At 41.0% G+C, this 26,186-nt stretch overlaps 1 protein-coding gene across 4 annotated transcripts in view; it reads right to left on the reverse strand.

The window, feature by feature from the left end:
• Window positions 1-11,792, reverse strand: part of ECI2 (enoyl-CoA delta isomerase 2) — a 32,566-nt gene extending 20,774 nt beyond the window's left edge. The window contains exon 1 of one of the 4 annotated variants that reach the window (XM_054191503.1): window positions 11,665-11,792. In XM_054191503.1, coding sequence (XP_054047478.1) covers window positions 11,665-11,726 — 62 coding nt within the window. In that variant the 5' untranslated portion in view covers window positions 11,727-11,792. Of the gene's footprint in view, window positions 1-1,420; window positions 1,633-11,554 lie in introns of those variants that run through there. The other 3 variants (XM_054191504.1, XM_054191506.1, XM_054191505.1) reach the window with 3 other exon arrangements.
• Between the last annotated feature and the right edge of the window lie 14,394 nt (window positions 11,793-26,186).

A 26,186-nucleotide genomic window follows, 5' to 3' on the forward strand; every position in this document is an offset into this window, starting at 1 on the left:
TTTGTTTCTCATGAGTGTCTATCAAATGAATATGATGTCTGTTACAATATCTTGTCAGACTTTTAGGTGGAAAGCAGCAACTGTTTAAGTTGTACAGAGACTTTCTTACTGTGTAGTAGGCGGTGAATACTAAAGAAACCTCAGCTTTGCAGTTTTTACACTAATAAAGTCAAATTACTTCAGATGCTAATTTCTAGTCCTGTCGTTTTAAGTTTCTTCTCTTAAACTGGGAAATGTGGAGTAACCAAATTTGACACATGAACAGCCTGCATTTGTTTCCGCAACCATCCCATGTGAAAACTTACACTTCCCTTTATTTGTATGCACCTCTTTCAAGATCCTCTACCTCTAGTTTCTTTTTTAAAACTAAAACAATTCTGAACATGGGCAGATGAAATTCAGTCTTCCTTCAGAAGACAGAGAAGCAGAGACTGCCTCTAACAATTTTTGTCTGTTGAAATTTCAGTAACTGGTATATTTTCTAAATCTAGCAACTACAAAAGAAGGTAACTGCACACAAAGCAGCTTGTACTCTCCCCACTTAAGTTCACAGGCTCACTCTGTTAAGCCCTGCTTCGCTATTGACTGCTAACATGCACCATGGCAGTAGGTTAGTAGTAATCCAAGTTAGTAGGCCACAGCAGGTTAGCAGCACGTTAACACCAGCTTAGCAGCCAGAGTTGCTTTACTTCTTTGTGCAGTAAGAACTAATGCACAGGTCTGTTTGGTAAAGCAACACTGCTGTTCACCAGGCTCCTGCACAGACCTATTGTAACAAGCACATCACGTCTTAGACAAAAAAACAGTAGCCTAAGAAAGTCTAATCAGCACCAAGGTTTTTCTCTAGGAATCAATGGATTTGGTTCACTTGGGGAAATACAAAGTTTTATTAATCATGGTGATAACATGGAGGTGTTGATGACTCTAAAAAACATAAGAAAATAACTTTCCCTCCCTGTTCTACCAGCACAGTCCCTGGCAGTACCCCATTATACTGTAGCTAGTGCAGAGTAACTAAAATGTACTGCTATCGGGTAATAGAAATGCTTCTATTATGGTATTTCCAATATATCTAGCTAGCAGAAAAGATCAATGCAAATACTCTGTAAATCAATTCACTTACTGCTGGCTTTAATAAACAGAAAGAAATAAAAGTCAAATTATTTCTTCCTTTACATTAGAACATTTCAATAGTTGTTCTAAACACAACTTCGGTATACAAATCCTTATCAGCTTTTACTATTTAACACTCCTACGCTGTTTTGACACGTAAGAACTAGAAGATAATGATGTGTCTGTTGGCAAATTGAAGTGCTGAATCACTGTTGTTTAGTTTAAGTGGCTCAGCTGTGCTTGATAGGCTTGTTGGTTGTTTTTTTCCAATATTAAAGAATAGCTAAGAATCAAAGATCTAGATTACCATTCACTGAGATCTGACGTGGTCTGCTCTTCGTGCTCTGTGCAGCCACAGTTGATATTCTCTCATCACAGCTGCTGGGAGGAAAACTGGGATCATCTCCTGAACTCTCTGCAAGAGCTCTCTCTTTCCAGCAGTCTTAAGTTAACTGGAAATGGTGAATGACTAAAGCATGGGAGAATTTCCTGTACATCCTCAGTCCATGTAAGACATCTCTGCAAGCAGGAAGATTTACAGACAGATATCCTCTGAAGCACATTCAAAACTTACAAACGTGAATGTTAGCAAAAAAAACATTGAGCTCCGATACTCATAAATCTGACATTTGCTGAGAATAACTAAAAGTTTATTGTAGTATTTGGAGAACAAAAAACTCAAATAGGTTCTTTATACATCTTTATCTAAGGTGACTTTAACAAAACAGTTATGAACAAATACTCAAACTAATTTTGCTGCTAATGGAGAAAGGAAAAAGCCATTTTTATTTGGCTTCTGAGGACAAATGCTGCTGACTGTATGGAGAGCAAGAAAGTACACTTTGATGTTAATGGCTTTTGTCCAAGGTAGGTAGGTTTCTGACAAGGATGCAACCAGCTGCTGGAGCTCCCATCCACATTAGAAAACCCACCAACACTCCTGCTAGTTCAGTTGAACAAGTGAAAGGAGATAAACAATTTGTCTGAAGCTTACTTTCTCTCCTGAATCCATGACACCTAGATACAGGGGGGATGGACAAAAAGAATACTGAACAAGCTAAATGACAATACCAAAACAGTATCTGTCAATGGCTTACCCTGTCAAAATCCAGAATTCTTTCAGATAATTTAGAATTAAACAAATTGAGTCTAAACACAAAGTAACACACTGCTTTTAGGTTTGGCACTATTTCCAGCACCCACAACCAGACAAACTTACAGATGTCCTGTAAAGACCTAGGCCAATTTACTCTCTAGAAATCTTATGGTGGCTTGTTTCTTGATGGTTTACTTGTTTCTAAGCACAGTGATAATTTCCATTTAATCTTTGATTAAATTAGTGTTCATTCACTGACCAGATCACAGAAGTTTCCACTTGGTGTACTCCACGTTACCAGAAAAAAAGATAGCTTTCATATACACAGCAAAACAATAACATAACAAAACATTACATAAGTTCTCTCTGGCACAAATAAAGTCTGCCTCCCTACTGAATTTACTGCCATCTACTACTGTTATCCTTTCTGTAGGTATCTAGGTCAACATGAAAAGTCCGTAGATTATTAACAAAATTATTAATTTATTAGCTCATCAATAATACTTACGGTCTCCTTTCCATGGCTGGCTACACTTAACAGTGTAACTTAACTTCTGTGGCTTACTTAACAGTGCTCATATTAAAAGCACCAGCTGATAAAATACTATCCTGAAAACTGTGAGAGTGACTTTTTTTCTTTAATATAATTGCTTTCAGTGACAAAATACTACTGCCAGGATAATTTAAAAACCAGGATGTTGGCAAATTATCACGTTGCTACATTTTAATCACTGCCAGACCTCTCCGAAGCCAAACAAATAGCACCACTTATTCCATGACTTAAAGCCTGAGTTCTGATACAAGAAAAAAGCCTTCCAGAACTCATTCCAAGAGAGCTTTTGCTTCCTCTTTTCTGGTGGAGTATCTAGTACCGAATTACTTGGCAATGGTTTCTGTTCCTCTGTGAAATAAAGGATGGTTTAACAAGACCTTTAAAGTCTTACCTCACAGTTTTTGCTGGAGTTTACTGATTACAGTCTACATTTTATTATAATGAACTTCAAGAGAACCTGAAAAATGTTCACTGTAATCAGTGGGCTCATCACAATAGAAAGGCTCAATCATTTACGACCTCAGAATAATGAAGAAACATGCAATCTGAACTGAATATCTATATATAATAGTTTTAAGGCAGACTGTTTCACACCGATCAACATTTAAATTATTCTTCTAAAATAGAACAGTCAGGAAATAGGGAAAAACCCACAAATATTCTTATGCTGAATACAACAATAAAGTGGAAAAAAGAAGAGACTGACATAACTGGTTCAATCTCCTCTATGTGTTCACTCTCACAAAGTTAACTACCAGTAAAACCTCTGGGGTCTACTTTGGCATTACTACAAATGGATGTTACTTGTAAACAAGGTTCATTGCAGTGAATTGAGTCTGCATATCAAGCCCAGGTAGAATGTCATGTTTTGCACTATGAATTCTGAATTCCTGACATTCAAGCGTTTTTCATTTCTTCATACGTGCCATGTTCCAAAAAATTTGCTAAATAGACCAATTTCCATCCTAATGAAGACTGCTATGTAAGAATGAAGTATAGTTTCCTTGCTCTCTTCACTAGATCACAGCTGCAGACAGAACATAATCTGCACAGAGGGTGAAGTAGAAGGAAAGAGAGAAATTAGTAGCTCCTTAGAATTATTCAGAGACAGTATCTTTTACCCTAGTAAAAGCTCAAAATTAATTCATAGCACCATATTAAATTTTAAAAACCCCAAACATTCAAAAACTTATTTACATTCTCCACAAGAAACTCATAACTAACTTCTGATGGAGAGAGAAATCTTAAAAAGCAAGAGCAGAAACAAACTGTGGTTCTTCATGTCAAGTGGAAGCTACTTGAGAACCCACTTTGGAGAGAATAGCTGTTCAAGCCTAACAAAATTCAAAGACAAAAAGTGTAATTAACCACCACCTTATCTGCATTCACACTATCAGATTCTTTTGAACTCGGCAGCAAAGCTGCTACAGAACCACCTAGTGATCACTGAGTTAAGCAGACAAAGCTGACAAGGTCACACTGACTTCAATGAACAGCTGCTACAAAGCAGATTAACTACAACAGAAAGCTGCGTTCTAAGCAAATACATCTTCAGGACTTCCAGACACCTTGGCTTGATATTAGCTGTGAACTGTCGAATCTGACTCAATTACATACAGTTGGCGAGCTTGCTGCTCCAGATTTCATTTTGTTGATTTTAACTGCTGCGTGTATTACTGTTCAAAACAGTTTAAGACAGTGCTTAAATAAGGACTTAAGTTTATTAAGGTGCTTTTCTGGACAACTGTTCAGTCATTTCACCACTACCTTTTGTCTTTTAAGTCATATTGGTAAATCAGCATGCACAAACAAGATGTAGTAACTCATGCAATTAACATTAGTATTTGCAGAAAAAGCCTCCCATGAAGAGATTTAACTGTTTATTTTCCATTGACTAGTTAAGCTCAGTATTCAAAAGACAGTGGAGGAGTTTACTCTGGTGGCTATGTTTCAGAATCCCAACTCTTAAAGGAAAAGAGAAATTCAAGATTCTTCGGTGGTATGAAGACCCTTTCTGAAAGACTCTGAAAGCACCTTACAGTCACAGTGCTGGGGGAACCTGATTTTACCAGTATTTCACAAAAAGTTACTGTGAAAGTCAAATTGGGCAAGGTTTCAAGAAAGGAAAGAATGTGATTTTTAAATTTTTTTTTTAAAATATAGATTAAAAGAAAATTATTACTATTTAAAAGGTAAGGGAAATATGATGAGCTCTCTAAACTTTTTATTGATCTACACCAAAGCAGAAAAGACTAAGCTTGGGAAAAAAAAATATGTATAAAATCAAGGCAGTTATGTGCTCTGCTTGCTTTTCTGGTGGTCAGGAAAGGATCTGTGGTCCACATTAGTCAAAGGTTAGGCAAGACAACTTGGGTCAAAAGCATCAACTATAACTAGAGGCCTGACCTACTGAAGGGAAGTTTGAGAAGATAAACACAGTTATCTCGAGCAGGAGGAGCAGAGCAAAGCACCTGAGACCTACAGAATCCAGCGTAAGCCAAGGACAGCTGATAAACAGAAATCTGTCACAGAGAAATAAAATGCTGACTGGCTGAAGAAGGAAGTTTACAGTAAGTGGAAGAAGGGACTGACCACTTGGGAGGATTACAAGAATGCCACCAGAGCGTGCAGGGATGAAACCAGGAAAGCCAAAGCTGCCTTGGAATTAAACGTGGCTAAGGATGTCAAACTCAACACGAGGGGCTTCTACAAGTATACTGCAGGCAAAAGGAAGACCAGAGAAGTTGTGGGCCCACTGTTGAATGAAACAGGAGCCATGGTGACGGAGGATGCGGAGAAGGTGGAGTTACTGAATGACTTCTTTGCTTCGGTCTTTACTGCTCGGCCCAGCCCTCCAGAGTCCCAGACTTTGGAGAAAGTAACAGGGAGAGAAGAAGACTTCCCCTGGGTTGAGGAGGATCGAGTGAGGGATCAGTTAGATATTCACAAGTCCATGGGTCCCGATGGGATGCACCCAAGACCGCTGAGGGAGCTGGAGGAAGTCATTGCAGGGATGCTCTCCATCATCTTTGGAAGGTCCTGGAGTGCAAAGTGCCTGAGGACTGGAGGAAAGACAGTGTCACTCCAGTCTTCAAAAAAGGCAAGAAGGAGGACCCAGGGAACTACAGGCTGGTCAGCCTCACCTCCGTCCCTGGAAAGATGAGGGAACAGCTCGTTCTGGGTGTCATCTCAAGGCATGTGGAGGAAAAGAAAGCTATCAGAAGTACTTAACATGGATTCACCAAGGGGAAATCATGTCTGACTAATCTGATAGCCTTCTATGATGGCATGACTGGATGGATAGATGAGGGGAGGGCAGTGGATGTTGTCTGCCTTGACTTTTGACATGGTCTCCTACAGCATCCTCATAGGGAAGCTTAGGAAGTGTGGGCTTGATGAATGGACAGTATGGTGGGTAGATAACTGGTTGAAAGACAGAGCTCAGAGGGCTGTGATTAGGGGCACAGAGTCTAGTTGGAGGTCAGTGATGAGTGGTGTTCCCCAGGGGTCAGCACTGGGTCCAGTCCTCTTCAATATATTCATCAATGATCTGGATGAGGGGATAGAGTGCACCCTCAGCAAGTTTGCTGATGACACAAAGCTGGGGGGGGGTGGCTGACACAGCAGAAGGCTGTGCTGCCATCCAGAGAGACCTGGACAGGCTGGAGAGCTGGGCAAAGAGGAACCTTATGAAATTCAACAAGGGCAAGTGTAGGGTGCTGCACCTGGGGAGGAATAACCCCATGCACCAGTACAGGTTGGGGGCTGACCTGCTGGAGAGCAGCTCATCTGAAAGAGACCTGGGAGTCCTGGTGGACAACAGGATGACCATGAGCCAGCAATGTGCACTTGTGGCCAAGAAGGCCAATGGCATTCTGGGGTGCATCAAGAAGAGTGTGGCCAGCAGGTCGAGGGAGGTCATCCTCCCCCTCTACTCTGCCTTGGTGAGGCCGCACCTGGAGTACTGTGTCCAGTTCTGGGCTCCCCGGTTCAAGAGGGACAGGGAACTGCTGGAGAGGGTACAGCAAAAGGCTACCAAGATGATTAGGGGACTGGAACACCTCTCTTACAAAGAAAGGCTGAGGGATTTGGGTCTCTTCAGTCTGGAAAAAAGACAACTGAGGGGGGACCTTATCAACACTTATAAATACTTAAAGGGTGGGTGTCAGGAGGATGGGGCCAGGCTCTTTTCAGTGGTGCCCAGGGACAGGATAAGGGGTAACGGGCACAAACTTGAGCATAGGAAGTTCCACCTAAACATGAGGAGGAACTTCTTTACTTTGAGGGTGGCAGAGCACTGGAACAGGCTGCCCAGAGAGGTGGTGGAGTCTCCAACTCTGGAGACATTCAAAACCTGCCTGGACGCGTTCCTGTGCAACCTGCTCTAGGCAACCCTGCTCTGGCAGGGGGGTTGGACTAGATGATCTCCAGAGGTCCCTTACAACCCTATGATTCGGCATAGCAAACAGCTGAGCAAGGCAAGGTAGTTCAGCCTGAGACACAGCACTGAGAGTCATGACTTAAGACTCGGAAACCAAAACACAAGAACCCACGTAAGACAGCAACAGGGAGTAAAAAGCATACTCCATGGGGCATCCCTGGTGTACGATCAGGGCATGCATTTTTTGCTGTGGGTAAAACACAGCCCTGTACATGGACACATTCCCTGTGCCAACGTGCCAGGATGCATTCCCACGCAGCTGCTAGCAGGTGGGAAGCTGGTGGGCAGATGTTCAGGAGGCCGCAGGACACCTGCTGCCTATGCCATGCTCAGATCAGGAGGGAAAACATATCCAACTCAGGCAAGACCTAACATATGGGCAAAAGTTTCAGGCATAAAAGCAACTTCTTCTGCCAGCACCAGTGGTTTTGGTACAGACCCACAGAACAGTGTTAGCACACAGGGTTTTTAAGAATACAGTCTGATATATTACTTGAGAGAAACACTACAAAATCCAGTCCTCCTCCTTGTAAAAGGGGGTTGGATTGGGGGTGAGAGCGGGCAGTAGAAAAGAGAAGGAAAGCAGCAGCTGCAATACAGAAATAGGGCCTGGCAGCAGGAAAGTGGGTGAGAAGTGAAGAGGGAATAGTGTCCTTTTTGATCAGCCAGCATGAGAACATCAGAACAAAGCTATTAAAATTTGTATGTCCGTATCCAACCACAGCTATCTGAACAGGATTGACAGAAAGGACTAGACGTTTCCCACTACAGCGATACAAGGCAGATTCCCTCGGAGGCCGATTAGCTCCTCATGGCCAAACCTGGAAGAAAGAAACAAGACAGAAGAAGGAAGACTACTAAACTTATTCGTTATCTCCAGGATGATGGTAGCCTCAAAGAGGTTTTCCACAAAGCAAGGCCTACATGTGTTTCGGGTGTGCTGACATCTGCAATTATTCTCAAATGCAGGAAACTTCATTGCATATCTGTAGCAGTGGAAGACTGTGTTTCCATCCTCCTCACGAGTTAAAAACAAGCAAATGAAAACCCATGATGCAGTTGATAAACCTTTAACAGCAATAAAGAAGCATTTTCAGGGAATGACCTGGAATACCGACCTCTTCTCCCTGACAGAGGCCCAAGAGCACAGCTATTCGATGAAGCCAGAAATAATCTCTCAGCTGCAAGAGACCAGTTCTTCCTCCATCCTCAACAGAGGAGTTTCCTCACAACACACACAGTTCCAGGGCAAAGACAAACCCCCTGGGCCCTTTCACCTGACCGGCTTAGTGGAAGGGAAGGCAGAAAAGAGCTGCAGTCAGAGACAGGAAAAGGAGTAGATGCAAGGGTTATAATGTCCTGCTTTGCCATAAATGTATCAAAGGGCCCTTGGTATAACGAACAAACAATTCAACTGTAGCACCAAGGATATGCAATGCAGGAGCAGGTTCAATTAATTCCCAGGCAGAAATAGAAAAGGGCTGGGGAGACTGAATAAGGACCGTTGCATATTGTGCTGGGATTTAATAGCAACAGCCCCAAACCACGACACTCCTGCTGTGTGGCTGGGCTGTAAACATGCAGATGTCTTGTCAGAAAATGCCGCAGGGAAACCAAGAAGAGATTTGAGACACTGCTCAAGAGCCAGGATGGCAGTGAACCTGAACACTTAAGATTGCTGCCTCTCAAGCTGAAGAGCAGATACTGTAGTACAGACAGACTTTTTCTAAGCAGGAAGTATTCCAGGCATGGGCAAAGACCAACAAGGCCACCTAAGCAAGGACAAGCCAACAGCTCAAGGGAAAATTAACCATTTTTCAATCCACTTTAAATAAAGACCAGCATTTAAGAGTGCTCCTCTGAAAAAGGCTCTTCAGAGCTGCTGAGAAATAAAAGAGTAGCTTATGGAAAGATCAGTCTTTGATAAAATCTGACCTTTAAAGTTGCTGAGATAACTGTACCAACTAGGAAGTTAGGGTGCGACTATGTTACTGTCTTAGTTTGGACCAGGAGAACGCTCTCGGAGCAAGTCTCTAAAATGACGCTAACTCCATCTCCCAGTTTGTGCTGCAGAGCTGTCTTGGCACATACGAGTTAGATCCCTTCCAGATTACATCAAATCAGGAGACATCCTCCAGCCACAGACAGGCCTTCAGTGCTGGGATCATACTACAAACAGCCTGAAGAAAACCCTCAAAACAAGGGTAGCATGGATGGAGGTTTCCCAGCAGCCAACGTTCTGCTCCAAGAGGTCTGACCTGCCATAAATGCAAATGCAGCCTGCCTCATAGCAGTAGAGTTGTGGGGGGCTCCGATCTCAAAGAGCTGAATGCAAAGACTGTTGAATAGCTACAGTCCCAGCAAGACTCTTCTAAATGTGCATTTGTGTCAGCGTTCCCACCCCTTGGGCAAATTTAAACTTGGAGAAATTACATATTGCAACAGGGCAGGACAAGAAGTAGGTATGTGGGAGAAGAGACCATGGAACTCACAGCTCCATGTCTGAAAGGATTAGGAATATCTTACTTAGGAAAAGAAAAAAAAACACCACCACAAAACCAAAACAAAATAAGAGAACTGTTGCATTTTGTCCTTATATTTGTAAGAGTCTTCCTCCCCCAGTGCTCCATGGATATGCCTCTTTTTTTCGATTTTGGACTGCAAAAAAAAGCTTCCTAAATTCCTTGGTGCAGCAAGACTGCCAGTGTCTTTGATACAATTCTGCTAGTATACTGCTGATATAGAAAATAAAGCCCACCTGTCTGGTGTTCCACCATTGGAAAAAATTGCACCATTTTCCTGTATTATATCTGATTATATACTAAAAACATTAACCCATTATTAATATTGATTTATTACCTTATTCTCATATAGAATCTTGCTGTTTCAAATACATCTAACTCCACTAGCCTAATGATGTCCATCAGGCCAGCCTTTTACATATTTTCCAATTTAGAATTGCTTTCCCTCCAACGGTAACAACTTCGCTATATTAAATTATTTACCTGTAGAAAGCTTGCCTAAAGAGTTATTTATTTAAATGAGGGCAGAAGTCAGGCTTATCACACAATTTGTATTCTCTGTACATGTACATACTTCAAATAATTTCTCACAAAACTTGGGGAGAAAAATATTACAATTTAATGCATAAATAACTACAGTTTTCTGGTCAAGATGCAGTCATGCCTAACAGATACTTGAGTAAAAGCATTTCACTTATGAAAGTGTGCATTGTAACAGTTGAATTTGCATGTTGTTAACAATCAAAGTATGAGAGGTCTTTAATCTATTGGTATGATGATGCCTGCTTCACTATTTTACTTAGGAACTTGCTTACCAAGTATACTTAAACCACCAAATGCTTACTTTTCTTTAACTGTGTATTTATTAAGCTACTTTTGATAGGAAGAGGCAATTCTACAAACTGGCATCTTTTCTAACTCTTATTCATACATAAGCAGTTTTACAGTGCAGCTTCCAATTTAAGCTTTTTCAATAAAAACAAAGTGTTAATCCTGCAACTTTAAGCCTACTAGCAAGTCAATCCATCCTTTCTGCTTCCCACAGCCCAACTCCCGCCGAAGGTGCTCTGCTGCCACAGTGCGCACTACAGCATATGGCACTTTATTTGCAAACAGCTTAAAAGTAGTATGCAATAAAGGCACACCACAGGAGATATTACATCGATCACTATTTGGAAAGCCGGAGTAGTCTTAGCAAGAAGGCTTAATGACCTGGACACACGATTAAGTTTGTGTGACTGACAAGGCAGGGAAAAAGAAAAAAAAACAAACAGGAAAACACATAATCACACTTTCTTCTCTGTATTTCAGTAGTGTTTTGGATGCCTTATCCCCAGCCTAAACAACAATTTCTTCACTGGTTATACATTTGCCTCAGGAGACCGAAACACGAGGGTTTAGGCCGTGTTTGAGGAGGGCATGAAATGCAGGTCTCCCCCTCCCCACAGCACGTTCAGTCACCCCGAAGGCAGGCGGTATGGCTGGAAGGGGCCCTCTCCTAAGCAGGAAGCGTTCTCCTTCGTCTTAAGATGAAAGCAAGGTTTCGTCCTGCCCACTAACCCCGGCAGGTGCGGGGCCATACAGAGACAGCTAACCCAGCTCACCGAGCGGCACAGCCAAGAAGGCAGCCGATTTCCAGGCCGTGCCCCGGCAGGAGGGAGATGGGGCTGCTCAGGCCTGAGGCAACGGCCGGGTCCTCCCGCCGCCCCACGGCGATTACACCCCCGGCCCCACCGCTGCCTGCTCCCCCGCCCCCCCCGACCAGGGGGGCCCCGCCGGAGGCGCGCGGCGGCGGGAAGGCCGCCCAGGGCTCGCTGCCGACCACTCACCCCGGGAGCGCGGCGGGGAGACGGCCGTTCGCGGCGCGGTCCCTTCCCCAGGGCAGGACGGCGCCGGAACCCCCGGCCGCTGAGGCGGTGCGACGGCGATGGGGGCTCACCTTATATCGCGGAGTGGCCGCCAACACAACCTCCGGACGAAGGTCAGGGCCGGGGCCGCCATGACAAGGGAGAGTGAGGGCGGGAGGAGGAGCAGTAGGAGGAGGAGGAGACGGCAAACCCCGCCCCGCTGGAGCCGCCGCGCCCTCAGCTGAGGAGATGGCGCCCGCCCACTCCCTCCCCAGGCAGGGTACCGTCTCCAGCGCCGCGGGGAGGCTGGGCTGCGGGCGGTGGCTTCGCTGGAAGCTGCTGAGGGGGCTCGGCGGGGCCGGGGCGGGCTCCGGCGGGAGCTGTGAGGCGGCGGTGTGGGCCTGCGGCGGCGGGTGCCCTTGTCCCGCGGCTGCGAGGGAGCGAGCAGGCAGGGCTGTGTGGCGGCGCTCCGGAGCCGTGCCCCCCAAAAAATGCACTTTGTGGTCAGAAATGACACGGGCGCCAAAGTCGCCAGGGTGGTCTGACGGAACGGCCATTGAAACCAGAACCCCTCCGTGGGCAAAAGTCATGGACTCGGCTCAGCACCCCCACCCCCCGAGTGTCTTGTAACATACATCCCATTATTAATCAGAGCTGTTACTTATATTTCTATTTGGGCATGCTAGGTAGCTCTTAAAAACGTTTGCGGCATCGTTTTTCCACAGGAATCACCCGTCGGGCTGCTGACAGCCCCGTGTCTGTACCTCGGTAGGGTTGGTGTCCTGCTAAGGTGGAATAAACACTAGTGTCTACCCATCTAACTTAAAATATACCACTATTTATTGCTAAGCTTTTGTGTTTTCAGCTTCAGCTCCTGAGGGTATATTTAATTTTTCCTTGCTGGCGTTAACTGCTCTGTGTAAGTTGTTTCTGTATTTGGTCAGGTGCTGGGAGTATCTTCACAATTCAGGTACTCGGCTCTGTCAGTCTCCATTCAAAACACAACCAATAAAATAATCTTTTAGTCATGGCTTGGGGGGTTTTGTTTGTTTGTGGGTTTTTTGTTTGTTGGTTTGGTTTTGGGTTTTTTTTCCTTTTTTGCTTCTCTCCAGAAGTAAGTGCATTTAAGACTTTGAGTTCTCCCTCAAGGATAAATGTTTCCAAGCCGTTAATGAACTGTGGGGTTCTCCTTTCTTAAATGTTTGATTACAGTTTTCTAAAAGTGTACATAACTGTTAGAGCATTGATCTAGGATGTTAACAAGCAGGGCTAGCAACTAGGACGGCACTTTTTTTTCCTCATACTGCCGAGGTCACGATGCGTGACTCTGGCCAAATCACACGTAGCTGACTTTTTCTAACACAGCCTTGGATTTCAAGTACAGCTGTTGTTCTTTGAAGTTGAAACACCTTGAATTTTAGTTACAGTTCCAAAAGCCTAGCACTTCTCAGTTTGAGACACAACCTTTACTGGTTTGTACCTCTAGCTTACCTACTTAAAATAGGCATTCATTTGTGGTTTCGCCTCTCAGTGGCAATTTACAAACAGGGCTGTGAGGTGAAATTAATTCGTATTTATAGAAAACTTTGAAAGTACATTCCAGAAGGTGTTATAGCAAATGCTATTTGTTGTTGCATATGTATTGTTTTTACTTAGCCCTAATAAAGCAAAACCCGTGTACCTTGTTAGACACAGTATTTCGAATGCATAAAACCAAACTGTAGGCTAAGTTTTGCTCTGAGATACAGGAGCGAGGCCTTCTGTGAATAAGAAAGAAGAGAATTTGGCTCTCAAATGCTAGCATTTGTTTTGTCAAATAATAACACTTTTTTTTTTTTACTGAAAGCTTATGCACACAACAGTTTTAGTCTTGTAGCTTGAAAAAGCCAGAAAAATCATTGCAGAAATGTAACATAATGAACATCAGTTGAAAGTTTACTGTAGTAGTATTGTTAGCACTAATGTAATGAATCTAGAGAGGACTCCCTAGAGAACTCATTTGGTAAGTTTCTTCAGCTTTATTGTTTCACAAACAAGTCTCTAATGACAATGCCCTCTCTAGCATTTTATTGTTAGTGGTAAGATGAAGGGTTTTTCCTGGCTGCATTTTTATCCTTGCATAAAATTCTCCTAATCTTTCCTTTAGTTCAAAATAATACAGCTTCACATTTTGTGCTACTGTCTAGAAGCTACATGAGGAGGGAAAAAAAAGTGCACTTCTTTGCCTTTAAATTATTACCCACTTAAAAATGTAAGAGCCTTTTATGTATGTACCTAGTTGAAGATAACTAATACTAATGAAAGAGACCCATTAGACCCAGATCACCCATTTCAATTCCAAGGCAAAATAGTCTCTTGCAGTATGTTTTCTACTGCCTCTATGCAGGTGAATACAAAGCACAGCAGCTGTGCTTTATTTGGGAGCTTCCTTCTCACCGAATTCCACTTGCAGAAAGCTTTTGCTGTTAAATATCTGAGATTAAATAGCTTAGATTTTATTTTTCTTAATTTCTTTCTTTTGAATGTATGTCAGTTTAAATAGGTTTGCCTTCTTAATAAATTCACATTGGAACTTCTGAGAATGAGTGAACATTTTCCAATTTTACCTGAAGACAGCAAAAAGGCATCTCTGGGTTCATTCAAAGGTGGATTGTATGCTATAGGAATTAAATACAGACACCAGCAGTATTCAGCGCTCACCAGAGAGGGTCATAGAGAAATAGTAACCCCAGTGAATACTTTTTGTCATCACCTCTCTAAAGTACATATCACAATCCATGTATTGTGTTTACAAGAGTGCAATTTGGTGTATGTGTCTGTCTTTAGAAACCTATACCTCCAGTTGTCCTTCCTTTTGTCTTCTCTCTCTCTTCTTTTCTTGTCTTCCTTTGAACTACTTAGCTACTTAGCATTCATCTGACTGCTCAGGTGAGGTAAAATATTTAAAAAGCATTTTGTGAATAGCATGTCACATAAACATCTTTCTGTTCTATTGGTGGTGTTACCTTTCCTTACATACATGATATTACTTTCGTATCATGCTTTTAACCATTTCTTCTTTGCGATGTATTCTTACTACCGGAAGTGGGATCTTGGGGGAGCAAAGTCACATACCTCACAGAATAAGATTTAAATGTGGCTTCATGGTACACACTTTTGTTCTGGCCCTTTGTATATGTGCATGAGTGCATCTTACCATGCATGTCCTGTCATAATAACTATAAACTATATGTATGCTAGAGAAACTGTTGTGCCGTTATTGTGAAACACTAATCACACAGTAAGTTTTAAGACCACTGAATCCTGATGTTTTGGTTGCAGAATGAGTGGTTTGGCTGTTGTAATCTATACCTAAGTGCTATGTGTTTCAGCATAATTGCAGGTTCTTTGACATGCTGATGCAAGCCTGAACAAAATGTGTGTTGCATAACTTCACAGTGGAAGGGAGGAATGATGCTGATGTCATGGGAGCTGATTCTGATACATCAAGGCGATCACTGTATCATCCGTGTCTCTGTTATCTTCAAGACTGCAAAATACAGTCTGACCAGCACAATCATCTATTTTTTCATCATAATGATAATTCTTGCATCTTTACAATAATTTTGCAGTCTTTATGTCAGGTGTTTGCCAGATTTTCCCATAGATTTTCTGAAGGATGCTTTCTGTAACATCACTGAACTGAAGTTGGTATTAAGAAGTTGAATATTTGTCATCCTTTACCATGACAAGGCAGCTGTTCTCTGATAGAAATTGTTTATCCAGGAAGCAGATGTGTCGGGTACTTTATTATTCAGAACTTGATTTCCATGGCAAATGATTTTGCATTATCACTACAGGGAACTTTAATACATATTTAACAGAAAGTTATCTTGATGGTTTGTTCACCTTCCCCTGGAAAATCAGTTCAATAAATCCTGCAGGACTTACTTGTGTGATGATGTTATGTTTTTTGCACTGATGATGACAAGCCATTTCATACATGTGGGAAAGAGGTTTTCATAGTTTTGCTGCAGTGTATGAAGCAGCGTAAGAACGTACAATGTTAGCAAAGTGCATTGATCATGGATGCCTTGGAAGCCTGATTTTGGAAACCTCTGGTTATGTGGACCATCTTCTTACCTGAGCATGAAAGATATGCTTAGTTCCCGACACCCAAGAAGAAATTAGACTTGGACACATTTACTCAAGCAGAGATTTTTATCTACAGAGAAATATAATCATGAACTCTAATGAGGAGCCAGCTAATTATACAGTGCTCTACTCTACTTTTCTTGGCTGGATTGCTGGTTCATTCTCAGGCAGTCAGTTATTCTGGAGGAACAGCCTTTTTGCAGCATTGTTCCTAGTCTGGATCTAAAATACCAAGTTCTTAGTTCACAATTCTCATTAATCATCTCCACTGACCATATGGTGCATGCCTTGAACTGTCTGTGTCTTCTCAGTCTCTGCAATAATGTTCCATCCAAAAGCATCCTTGCTACTCCAAATCATTGCAGTTCTTTTACCACAAGTGCAAATTAATTCACCCCATCTAGTTGCAGATTATCCTCATCTAATAAAAACATAATCTCTTATATCTTGAATTACGAATCTTTCCAAAACTCTCAGAATTCAGTTGGACAACAGGTATCATTTTTATTAAAATCATAGGAGCTGGACTGCAAGTTTCGGCCTACCTCACTGAAATATTTTCACAAATGAGGATCTGAAGGGCCAAGCCTCATGTCTGCAAAGTGCTGTAATTATTTAGGCACTTTGCCACTATTGAAGGACTTGCCTCAAGTGTGCCATAAAGTTAGCTGTCACATTGTATTTTTATTGCTTAGTCCTCCTCTCTATGTACTGTACTGTGTCTCAATATTTTCTCTCAGTATTTCACTGTATAGTCTTTCTTATCCCTTTACAATACAGCTACAGGAGGTGTTGTGCAGGGTCCAGTACAATTCTTCGTAGAACATGGGCAGATTCCTATTTACTTCAGTATTCACCATTTGCTTCCATTATTCAGACAGGAGAAGGCTATATACTCTGCAGTTGTAATAACTTTTGTGCTTCTTATCACCAGCACTAAGATGCTCTTACAAGTCACTGTTGCATGTTTAAAAAAACTATTAGGTAATTTTGTTTTGAGGCTTGTCTCTGTAACTAGTGTGTTGGTGTTCAGAAATTGCTACACTTTCTTCAGCAGGTTGCTCAGTGTATTGACTGAACATTTAAACTGCATAGGAATATTATTCTTAAGATATTTCACCAGAATAGAAACAAAAGTGTAATTAAAAATAATATTTTTTTTGAGGAAATAACAAAAAAATTTCAAAGGGATTTTGTAGAGGATTACCTGGTAACCACCAAGTCTTTACATTTAGCTTTTTTAAGACCTGTTTTTAAATATGTTGTAGATTTGCAACCCCTATTCTGTCTACATATTAAGTGCACAACCCCTATGTGTATATTCTCATCCCGCTGTTCCAAAGTGCTACAATAATTTGTGAAAGGTTACATATCATATCCTTTTTGCCCAGACTGGCAAGATATCCACTTAAAAGTAATCTGTGAAATACAGGAAATGAGAAAGTACTGTTTGAATGCAACTAAAGTGGTATGTTGGGTTGCATTGGCTTTTCACACTAAGAGCACCTGTGAAAGAAACATTGGCAGGAGTTCAATCGGGAGATGTGGTTACAGGGGTCTTATTTTACATATGAATCAACTAACAACAGAATTGTTGTTAATTAAAGGAATTGAAATCTTCCTAAGCTGGAGTCCTTTTTAGTTTCATGAACCATTAAATGATGCAGGTGTTGGCTGTGGGCTCATCAGACTCTTCTGACAAAGAACTGGTGCTCCTACTTTTTGTACTTTGACTCAAAAAAAAAAAAAGAAAAGTATTTGGGGCCATCATTTCACAGTTTAAACTTTAAGCCAGCATAAGCAAACACCACTACTGAAAGGAGCAGTCTTTCTATTTTCCACAGTCCCTCCTGGTTCACTCCCATGCCTTTTCCTGCTGACAGGGCTGTTTTCGTGGCCAAGCATTGAACTGGTTCAGGGAATTGATCTGAGTTACAATTAACCAGGCAAAACCAAGTAAGTAAATGAATAAAGGTTAATTGTGACCCAGATCAAACCTCTGATCCTTTTCATCACGCAGCTGAATGCGTGCTCGTATCAGTGCCAAGGAGGGAGATGTAAGGCAGCCTGACAGGCGGTAGGATTGCTTCTTTCAGCAGCAGTGCTTTGTTACGTCAGCTTATGACATTAAAGCATTAACCCATTGCCACTGAGGGATTTGTTTCACTTTCTGTCATAGCCTCTGAGGGATTTGCTACGCTTTCTGTCTTGGGCTGTTTATATTGCTAATATGTTTTACTCTCATATCGCAGAAAGTATCTCTATTATAAGTAGGTATAAATGGGGCTGTTAGTGTGCTCCTCTAGGAAGTGAGTTATAAAGCAATAGTAATGTGCATCTATTAACATGTTAAAACCAAAGTTGACAGTGGGGTAGGGGAAAATATTAAGTCCCTACAGATTTTCTTGGCTGACAGAGGAAAGTGTAACTATTAATGCTCCCAGCAAGCAAAAGACTGCAGCACGAGCTTCACCCTTTATCAAACAATTGTCGTAGCAAACATTTTTCTCATGTGTGGGATTCTCTGGGCCATGATGTATTGTAAATGGCAGCAATCTCTACCTCTGCATGTTTGTGTTCACCCTTGCATAGCCTGTTGTGCTGTGCCAATACCAGTATTTGTGTGGGCATTCCGTGAACCAGATCAGAGAACTGACCCCATTAAAAAATAACCTGCCCAATAAAACCCATCAGCTGGACTAGTTTCCCATTTTGATTTACTCACTACACAAAAACAGTGGAGCTGACACAGCTCAGAGCATAGTCACTATTCAAGATGGCATGATTGCCGAAACGTTTATATTTGGATTACAGCCCTATCTGTAGTAAGACTTAGTTACTCCACTAGGTTAGTATAGTTCACTTTCCATAGGGTGACCACAGTCTAACTGGGATAGATCTCTGCCTGGCTTTATTAACGTGACCATTAGTGAAAAAGGTATCAACTCTCTAATGACTCCTACCAAGCTGCTGAATACAGGGCAGCATAAACTTACAGCAGTTAAACTATTTAAGACTTAGGTTTACCAGTGGTGGACTGCACTACCTACAACTTCAGCACTTAAGCAATCCCAGTTTGGCCCAGTGGGCATCCAGACTGCAGGATGTAAGTGGTGCCTTTTGGCTGCTCAGTGTGTAATTTGCTTTGCAGGCTGCTTGTTGTGCAGGACTGGTTTACTTACCAAGGGCAGAGTTTTTTTTCATGATGGTCTCAATTAAACTGCTAAATAATTCAGCATGATTTTTGTCTGCATATTCCCAAAATACTTCAGCACGTACTTAATATATGCTTTTGCTAAGGGAGGATTTCTGATCTGCCTTTCTTCATCTAGGGCAATTCTGTTTCAGTAAAGACAAAATTAATTTCAAAACGTCCCTTGTGGATCTTTTAAGATAGTCATGTCCTTCTCATTTGAGGGAGGGCAGACCCTTTTCTCTCTCTCTCTGTATTAGCTTTTAGTAGGTCATAGGTAATCACATTGTCTCCTAACAAAGTTTGACTGTTGACATTAATCCAAGCTGCAATTTTGCAATCTAGCAAAATGTATCAATGTTGCTTTGATCTTTAGTATATGCCACTATCGCCTTTTCTGCCCCCAAATCTAATGGACAGTTACTCATTTAGATCTGTTACAGTGCTTTCCTGCAGTTTCTCACTGTTCCTGATATAAGGCTTGGATAATACACTCAGAGAATTAATCTACATTGAAAACCCAAACTTTAAACTATAAAATAATGTCACTTCAGTAAACAGGTTTCATACTGTGCTCTGACGATTGTTCGTTGATACCTACATTGCACATCCACAACCCTTAATCTCTCTCTGCTTTTGTCTAGACCAGGATATCACCAGGATATTCACCTTCCTTGATAGCATCGCTCCTGCTTTCTTGTAGAAATGTTTTTCATTGAACTAGGCAGGCAAAGTAATCACAAACAACGTCTGTGAAAAATAATTAGTGTGAGTTATTTTGGATTTTTTTCAGAAAGAATATTTGTCAGAATGTTTTGGTCTCATGCGTTGTGGTGCAGCTTACTGGAATCCAGGCAATTTTATATTTATTACTTAGCAATGGTCTTGATTGGTAGTAAATTTCTGGTTAAGGAATTTTATTTTTTTTAAATGAGGACTGGCGTTCCAGCTGGCATTTTCAGATGACCGTGCTTATACTTTTTTTACATCTTAGGATTTAGGTGGTTTTTAATTACTCCTTGATTTATTCAGGTACATGCTTAAATCATCCCTTATGGTCAATACATATGCATGGTTTAGTTTGCATTTAGCACTGAACAGCTCTGAATTTCTCAAGGGGACTATGCAGAGTATTCATCTTTTCTGGAGGGCTGTTAAGCCCAAGTTTTATTTCTTTGTTGTCTAATGCTTGTCTTGTGGCAGCACGAGTCATAGGCCTGCTCCACATAGTGATAAGTTTTTACAGACACAAGTCAAGAAGACATTCCATGTCAAAAGGAGTAAGGTTTGCAGCATCTTGTAAGACTGTAAATCAAGAGACAACACACCAATATGAATGAGAGAGACAAGACATAGCTGTGACACTGGTCAAAGGATCAGGCAATGGTCTCAGCATGTCAGGTACTTCCTATTTTCCAGGTACAAAACAGAGTATTAAAATGCTTATATTTTGTAATTTTTGTAGCCTCAGTTTATTTTACATTGAGAACTGGATCCATTCTGAGGTATACTGGCGATGATACTAGGAAAAGTTAGTAAAACAATGGTTCTGAGGAAGTGGTGGTAGATATGCCTGAACTGTCATGAATTTTTAACCAGACGGAAAAATAAAAAAAAAAATGGACAAAATAAATTCTAGGCCCTGATCTTCTAAAACATTTTCAGCGGAAAAGCATCTATAACCACAGTCATGGTGGCATACAAGTCTATGTACCTGCTGATAGGTTCAGCATCCAAAAGTGGCATGTAACTTGCTTTCATTTTATTTAAGAGATCTATACCTCAAAAGGATTGAAGTGCCTCCTACTGTTGCCCAACTTTTAATTTCCCATGCACTTGTACAAGAGAAAAAGACCTCGGAAGCGTGACATTAAAACTTAGCTGCTGTTACGGAGCTGCCATAAAGCTCACCCACATGAATTGCTAAGTTCGTGGGAATGCTTTTGGTCCTGTTTCTCTCAAGAGCTGACACAAGGTTGCAGACAGGATCATCTTCCAATGAGGGATGATGTCCATAGGATTCCCCCAAGGGTACATACCCATCTTCATTTCATGAGACGATTTTAAAGAGCTTGTTCTTATTTTAACATAGGAATGAAGGAAATGGCAGGGAAAGAGGTGGGGCTTTGCCCATCTTATACACATTATCTACAGGTGAAAGCACACAGCCAGGCCTTGAGAGGCTTAGGGTCAGGCCTATATCTCTTACTAAAGAGCCTTACATTTATTTAAGTATTGCTTTACTTGCATTCTGCAGTTTCTACAGCACTTAAGTCATGTACAGGCTGTCCTCTTAACAATGATTTTAATGGCAATTAAATTAGCATAGAGCAGATGGAAAAGAGAACCAGACAACTTTGTATCTTGAGGGAGCTGCAAATGCGTTTTGAGCTGTCCTCTCAGCCCTGACTTCCTCAAGCTCCCTGCCTGCAGTGAGTGGCTGGTTTCTGCAGGATGCCTGTGGCTACTGCCCTGGCTCCTGCTGGCTGATTACTGCTGCACCTGTGATAAATTAAATTAGCCACAGCTGGGCTGGCTGGAGGCCATGGCAACAAGTTGTCAGGCAGTAATAGCTGGTTCAGATTTGGCCTGGGTTGCAAGCTCAAGACAAGACAACTGTTATTTGTTTTCCTTCCAGGTAAGGATTTCTATATTCATTAAAAAAATCAAAATTGCCACTAGATCTTGGTTAATTCTTTTTTGTTGGAAGACACCAGTCTTTCCTTTTGATTATCTTTGTGCTTTATGCTCATAATTTCCAACTCATTAATTTTCCTAAGTCATCAGTTCTGTAAGGTATGGAACTGTAACACGCTTTCTATTTTTGCAGATCTCAGTGGTACTGCTCAGCTGAACAAAATAAAATACATGTGTGCTGGCAGCATAGCAGCCTTGGTATATGTTTATTTAAGTGCTGTTTTGCAATCATGTTTTCCCATTCTTGTTGTTTATATTAATATCAATATTATATATATATATATTTATCCAAAAGTATAAGAATCACCTTCTAGTATAGGGATAATTGATCTTCCCATGAATAGAGCCATGTATCAAAATCTTCATAGAGGTAAGAGGTAGAAGACAGATATCAGCAAGCTAGGGAAAGAAGGAATTTTAGCAGTAAGTCCCAGCTGGTTTGGAGATAAGTGGGGCAGGACATTCAGCTAGGATGAAGACTGGCTTCTGCTAATTCATGTCATCCCACAGCCTGGGGCAGACTCCAGGACGCCACAGGCCTGTTGACAAGGGTATGATGTAGGTCCATGCCAGGAGCTGTGCTTGAACTGCTTGCAAAGCTCAGGTGCCAGATGTTGGTCACCCTTCTTTAAATGTGAGCTAGTGATTATTTTTTTGGTGTTGATGATGTTCTTGGAAGCTACCCTAATACATAATTTTTTTCCGTTGTAATTCTTTGCATTTTCTTTTGGCTTTAAAACAAGTTTAGTTTTGAAATGCAATTTTAGCCAGTATATACTAAAAATACCTCTTAATTATGCAAGATTGATAGAAATTACAAAAAAAAACCCTGAATTTGTAAGTATATAGATAAATATATATTTGTTTGGCATGTTTTTTCTAAAGAGTCATAGAATTGTCAAGTTTGGAAGGGACCTCTGGAGATCATCTATTCCAAGTGCCCTGCTCAAAGCAGGATAAATTTAGAGTAGGTTGCTCGGGACCCTTTTCTTCCCTTTATCTTGTTTCCTTTTCTCAAATTACCCTCTCAGTCTTTATTCTCTTGCACTCAGCCCTCCTCCCTCCCCAACCTCAGACTTGCCCCTCTGTCACTAGTTGTTTTACATCAATTCAGTTAATAATAATCTAAGACAGGGTAATCCACATGGTGGAGATGCTTTTCTTAGAGGGACGTGTCTATGAAAATGCCTTTTCCTAATTATGTTGTAGAATATTTTGGTTTTGGTGCAAATCCCTGGCTGCTATAATCATGGCAAAAACCTTTAAATCATAAAGTAGTTGTAATGGAAACTGAGGCATTTACCTGTAGTTATCCATTTGGCAGTGAACTGACTCTTCATTGCTACTTTCCTTTCTGTTGCATGGAATCACCATTTATGAAATCAGGGGGATCTCATGACTATGAATGAAGTGAGAAGGTGGGCTCCAGCTTGATTACAGAATGAGCTGGTGCGATCCTGGGAAACTCTACTTCTCATTGAAAGAACCTGAGCATCACCAGTAAATGGCCTTGAGTTGTAGGTGAAATGCAAGGCAAGGCTACTCCTGCTCAAAAGGGAAGCCCAAGCTGCAGGAAATGGATTTGGCATAGCTGGGGGTGGAAGTTGTTAGCATCTTTCAGTCTAACATCACCTGTTTTGTTCCAATAAGCAAGACTGTTTCTCAAACAACTGGGTAAAATTTGCTGGAAAACACGATGCCTCCTTTCTGCACATATGCACTCAATCTGTGCATCCCGCCAGTGCTATAAACACTGTGAGCCATAAGCCTTTCATCATTCTTAAAGGGGCAAACTATGCCTGACAAAGCATTTAGTGTTGTTGCAAGAGGTCAGTAGAATTTTACACTTTGCTGTGGTGGAAATGCTTGGCTGAGGAAAGGATAATGTCATACTTCCTCCAATATACAGTAGATACCCTTTCATTGTCCAGCTCTAAAACGTGCTTTTACTCATGTGTGGAGAATGTTTTCCAGCTATTTGCCTTAACATTGAACTATTATTTATTCGGAAGATGCAGTGCCATAGTATGCCTCTCAGAAGATTTGAACTGATTTATCTTTGGAGACCCTAAATATATCTGTTGTAGATTTTGTATTTTTTTGGGAATACACAAAGAAAATGCAGTGTTAGTTTGTTGAAAGAGTATGTGGTGTATGCAGTTATATTCATGACAGCAATGTTTTTATGTATAGCTCGAATTCATATGAGGGCCTCAGCAAAAGCGATGAAAGCTATTAGTAAAACATCTCAGTGGTCCAAGTTGTCCTGTTTATTATATCCCTGAAAGTAAAATTGTAAAGTTCCAGCAATTAAAATAAAAATTAATTATTGACTGAATGTCCTGGGGTGATGTATTTGAACAACATGTCAGGTTTGGAAATAGGGATTTCTCTTGCAAAGTAAAATGCAGTCCTAAAGAGGCATACAATGGAATTAGATCAAGCTTGCATCTAATTCCTAGCAAATAGGTGTCCAGATCATACCCGTCACTAGCACCTGTTGTCATGCTGGTAGACAGCAGCATGCAGTAGAGAAGCAAAAGGATGAACAGACCTGAGGAGTGAACTGATTTCTACTGCTCATAGACATTGGGGGAAAGAGAATGAGAAGGAAAGGTTGAGACAGAAGAAATATCAGAAAATGACTGAAGTATCTAATTCAGAATAGAGAGGGCTAGATGCTGAAACACAGAAAATAGTATGAAAAGAAGAAGGATATAGTGGTATTAATTAATTTATATACTTATTCCCTGTTAATTGGTGAAAAAATTATGATAATTTTCTCATGCTTTTCTGCTTCATAAAGAAATGTGTCATTAATCTGAGTTAGGGAAAAAAGTTTAAACATTTCAAAGTATGGTTGGCTTGTAAAATATTTGTTATGACTATGGCTTTGAATAGCGTGTTCACAGTATGCTCTTGGTGTTTTACATCTCTATAACTAAATAGTAAAGCTGCTGTAAAATTGAGCAGGAAATAACATAAAATTCCATAGATTTCAAAAAAAATTCTTGACTAACTTCTCCTCTGGGATTTAAAAATTATGTGTACACTAAATTTTTACAAGACATTAGAATGTGATATATGCTAATCCATTTTTCCTTCTTCTCTGGAGACAACTCAGCCAGTTTAGTATAGGCTTCAGTTTGTGGTAGACTTGCCTACTTGAAAAAAAAAACCCCATCCCTCCCGTACAGAAGGGACTTTTGCACACTCACATGCATGTGACAATGCATGAATCCTGGTGCTAGCAGTTGGTTCCGTTCATCCTGCATTTAGGAGAAGAAGTGGAAGCTAGGAATAATAGCTATCTCTTTTTATTAGTAACCTCAAAAGTGTTGGGTTTTTTTTTTAAAGAATTGAAATTTCATTGGGTAATTTTAGGAGACAAGAGTCTAGCATAGCCTTTGATTTTGCTGTAAGCAGTTGGCTGAAATACTTGTTTCCAGTCGTGTCTGACTCTGGAGCAAAGGCTTGCTACTTGTGTGTTCAAAGATAAATTTTCCGATAGTTTTCTACCTCGTTACAAGGCACCTTACAGCTCCTCCTGGTGGTAAAGCATTGCAAAATGAGAACAAGGAAGATGTTAAGGCAGTATCCTTTGTACTGGAGCAGCACAGATAATCAAATACAATATATTAAAAAACCCTAATCAAATGATTCATAATCTGTCAAATCCTTAAAGTAATTGTGTGTGGAGAAGTGTGTTGTATATGCTTGCTTTCAAGTAGAATAGCTTTCAGATTGCAAGCTGCAAAGATAGAAACATCGTCTTCTAGAAAATGCAGGGCTGAATGCGACCCCAGTAAGTAAACATTAGCAACTGGTAAAATCTGAAGCATAAATTCTAATGATAGTATCTGAAAGTATATCTCTGTGTCCAGGGTTCAATAGCCTTTGGTAACCTGGCACATAGCAGCATTGATGTGTATTTTTAATGACATTACCCTCCCCCTAGCTGACAAACACAAGTTGTGATGCTTAAGCCATGCTTCTTTAGTAATTAAAGTTTCTAACACAGTCTATGAAATATAACACATACCCAGATTTTATAAATAGATGCAGTATGTTTCTTCTTGGATAAAGGCCACTAGATGTACTGTAAGTTAATTATAAGGAATTAAGCGTAAACTTGAGACAACCTACCAATTCTGTTCCCACCAATCCATTTCAAAATGATCTTTAGCACCCTCTACTTCACTGGTCTTTTGAACAGTGTAAGTTTATAGCTGACACAGCTCTATGTTCTAGGTCATTTGGGGCTACCCAGCCAGTCAGTTGTCTGGAACTGACACCATGAGCCAATATGGCAGAAATCTCCCAAATCCAGCTTTACTTTTGCATAGAGCTGGTATAGGTAGCTTTTGCACAGCAGGAGCTGTCAGGAGTAAAATAGCAGCTTTTTGGAGCAGAAGAATTGCTAATGGCTTTCGCTAATATCAATTGCTGCACTTCTAGGGACATATAGATGCCATGTGAATTCCTGTAAATTCTGAGGCAGACCTGTGAAAATTCCAGACTTGCCCAAGCCCTGAAGAGGTCTGCTGATAAATTCACCCATTTGCCAAAGCTACAGTGTTTTCATTTTTC

The sequence above is a fragment of the Rissa tridactyla genome, chromosome 2, assembly GCF_028500815.1.
Source record: "Rissa tridactyla isolate bRisTri1 chromosome 2, bRisTri1.patW.cur.20221130, whole genome shotgun sequence".
NCBI lineage: Eukaryota > Metazoa > Chordata > Aves > Charadriiformes > Laridae > Rissa > Rissa tridactyla.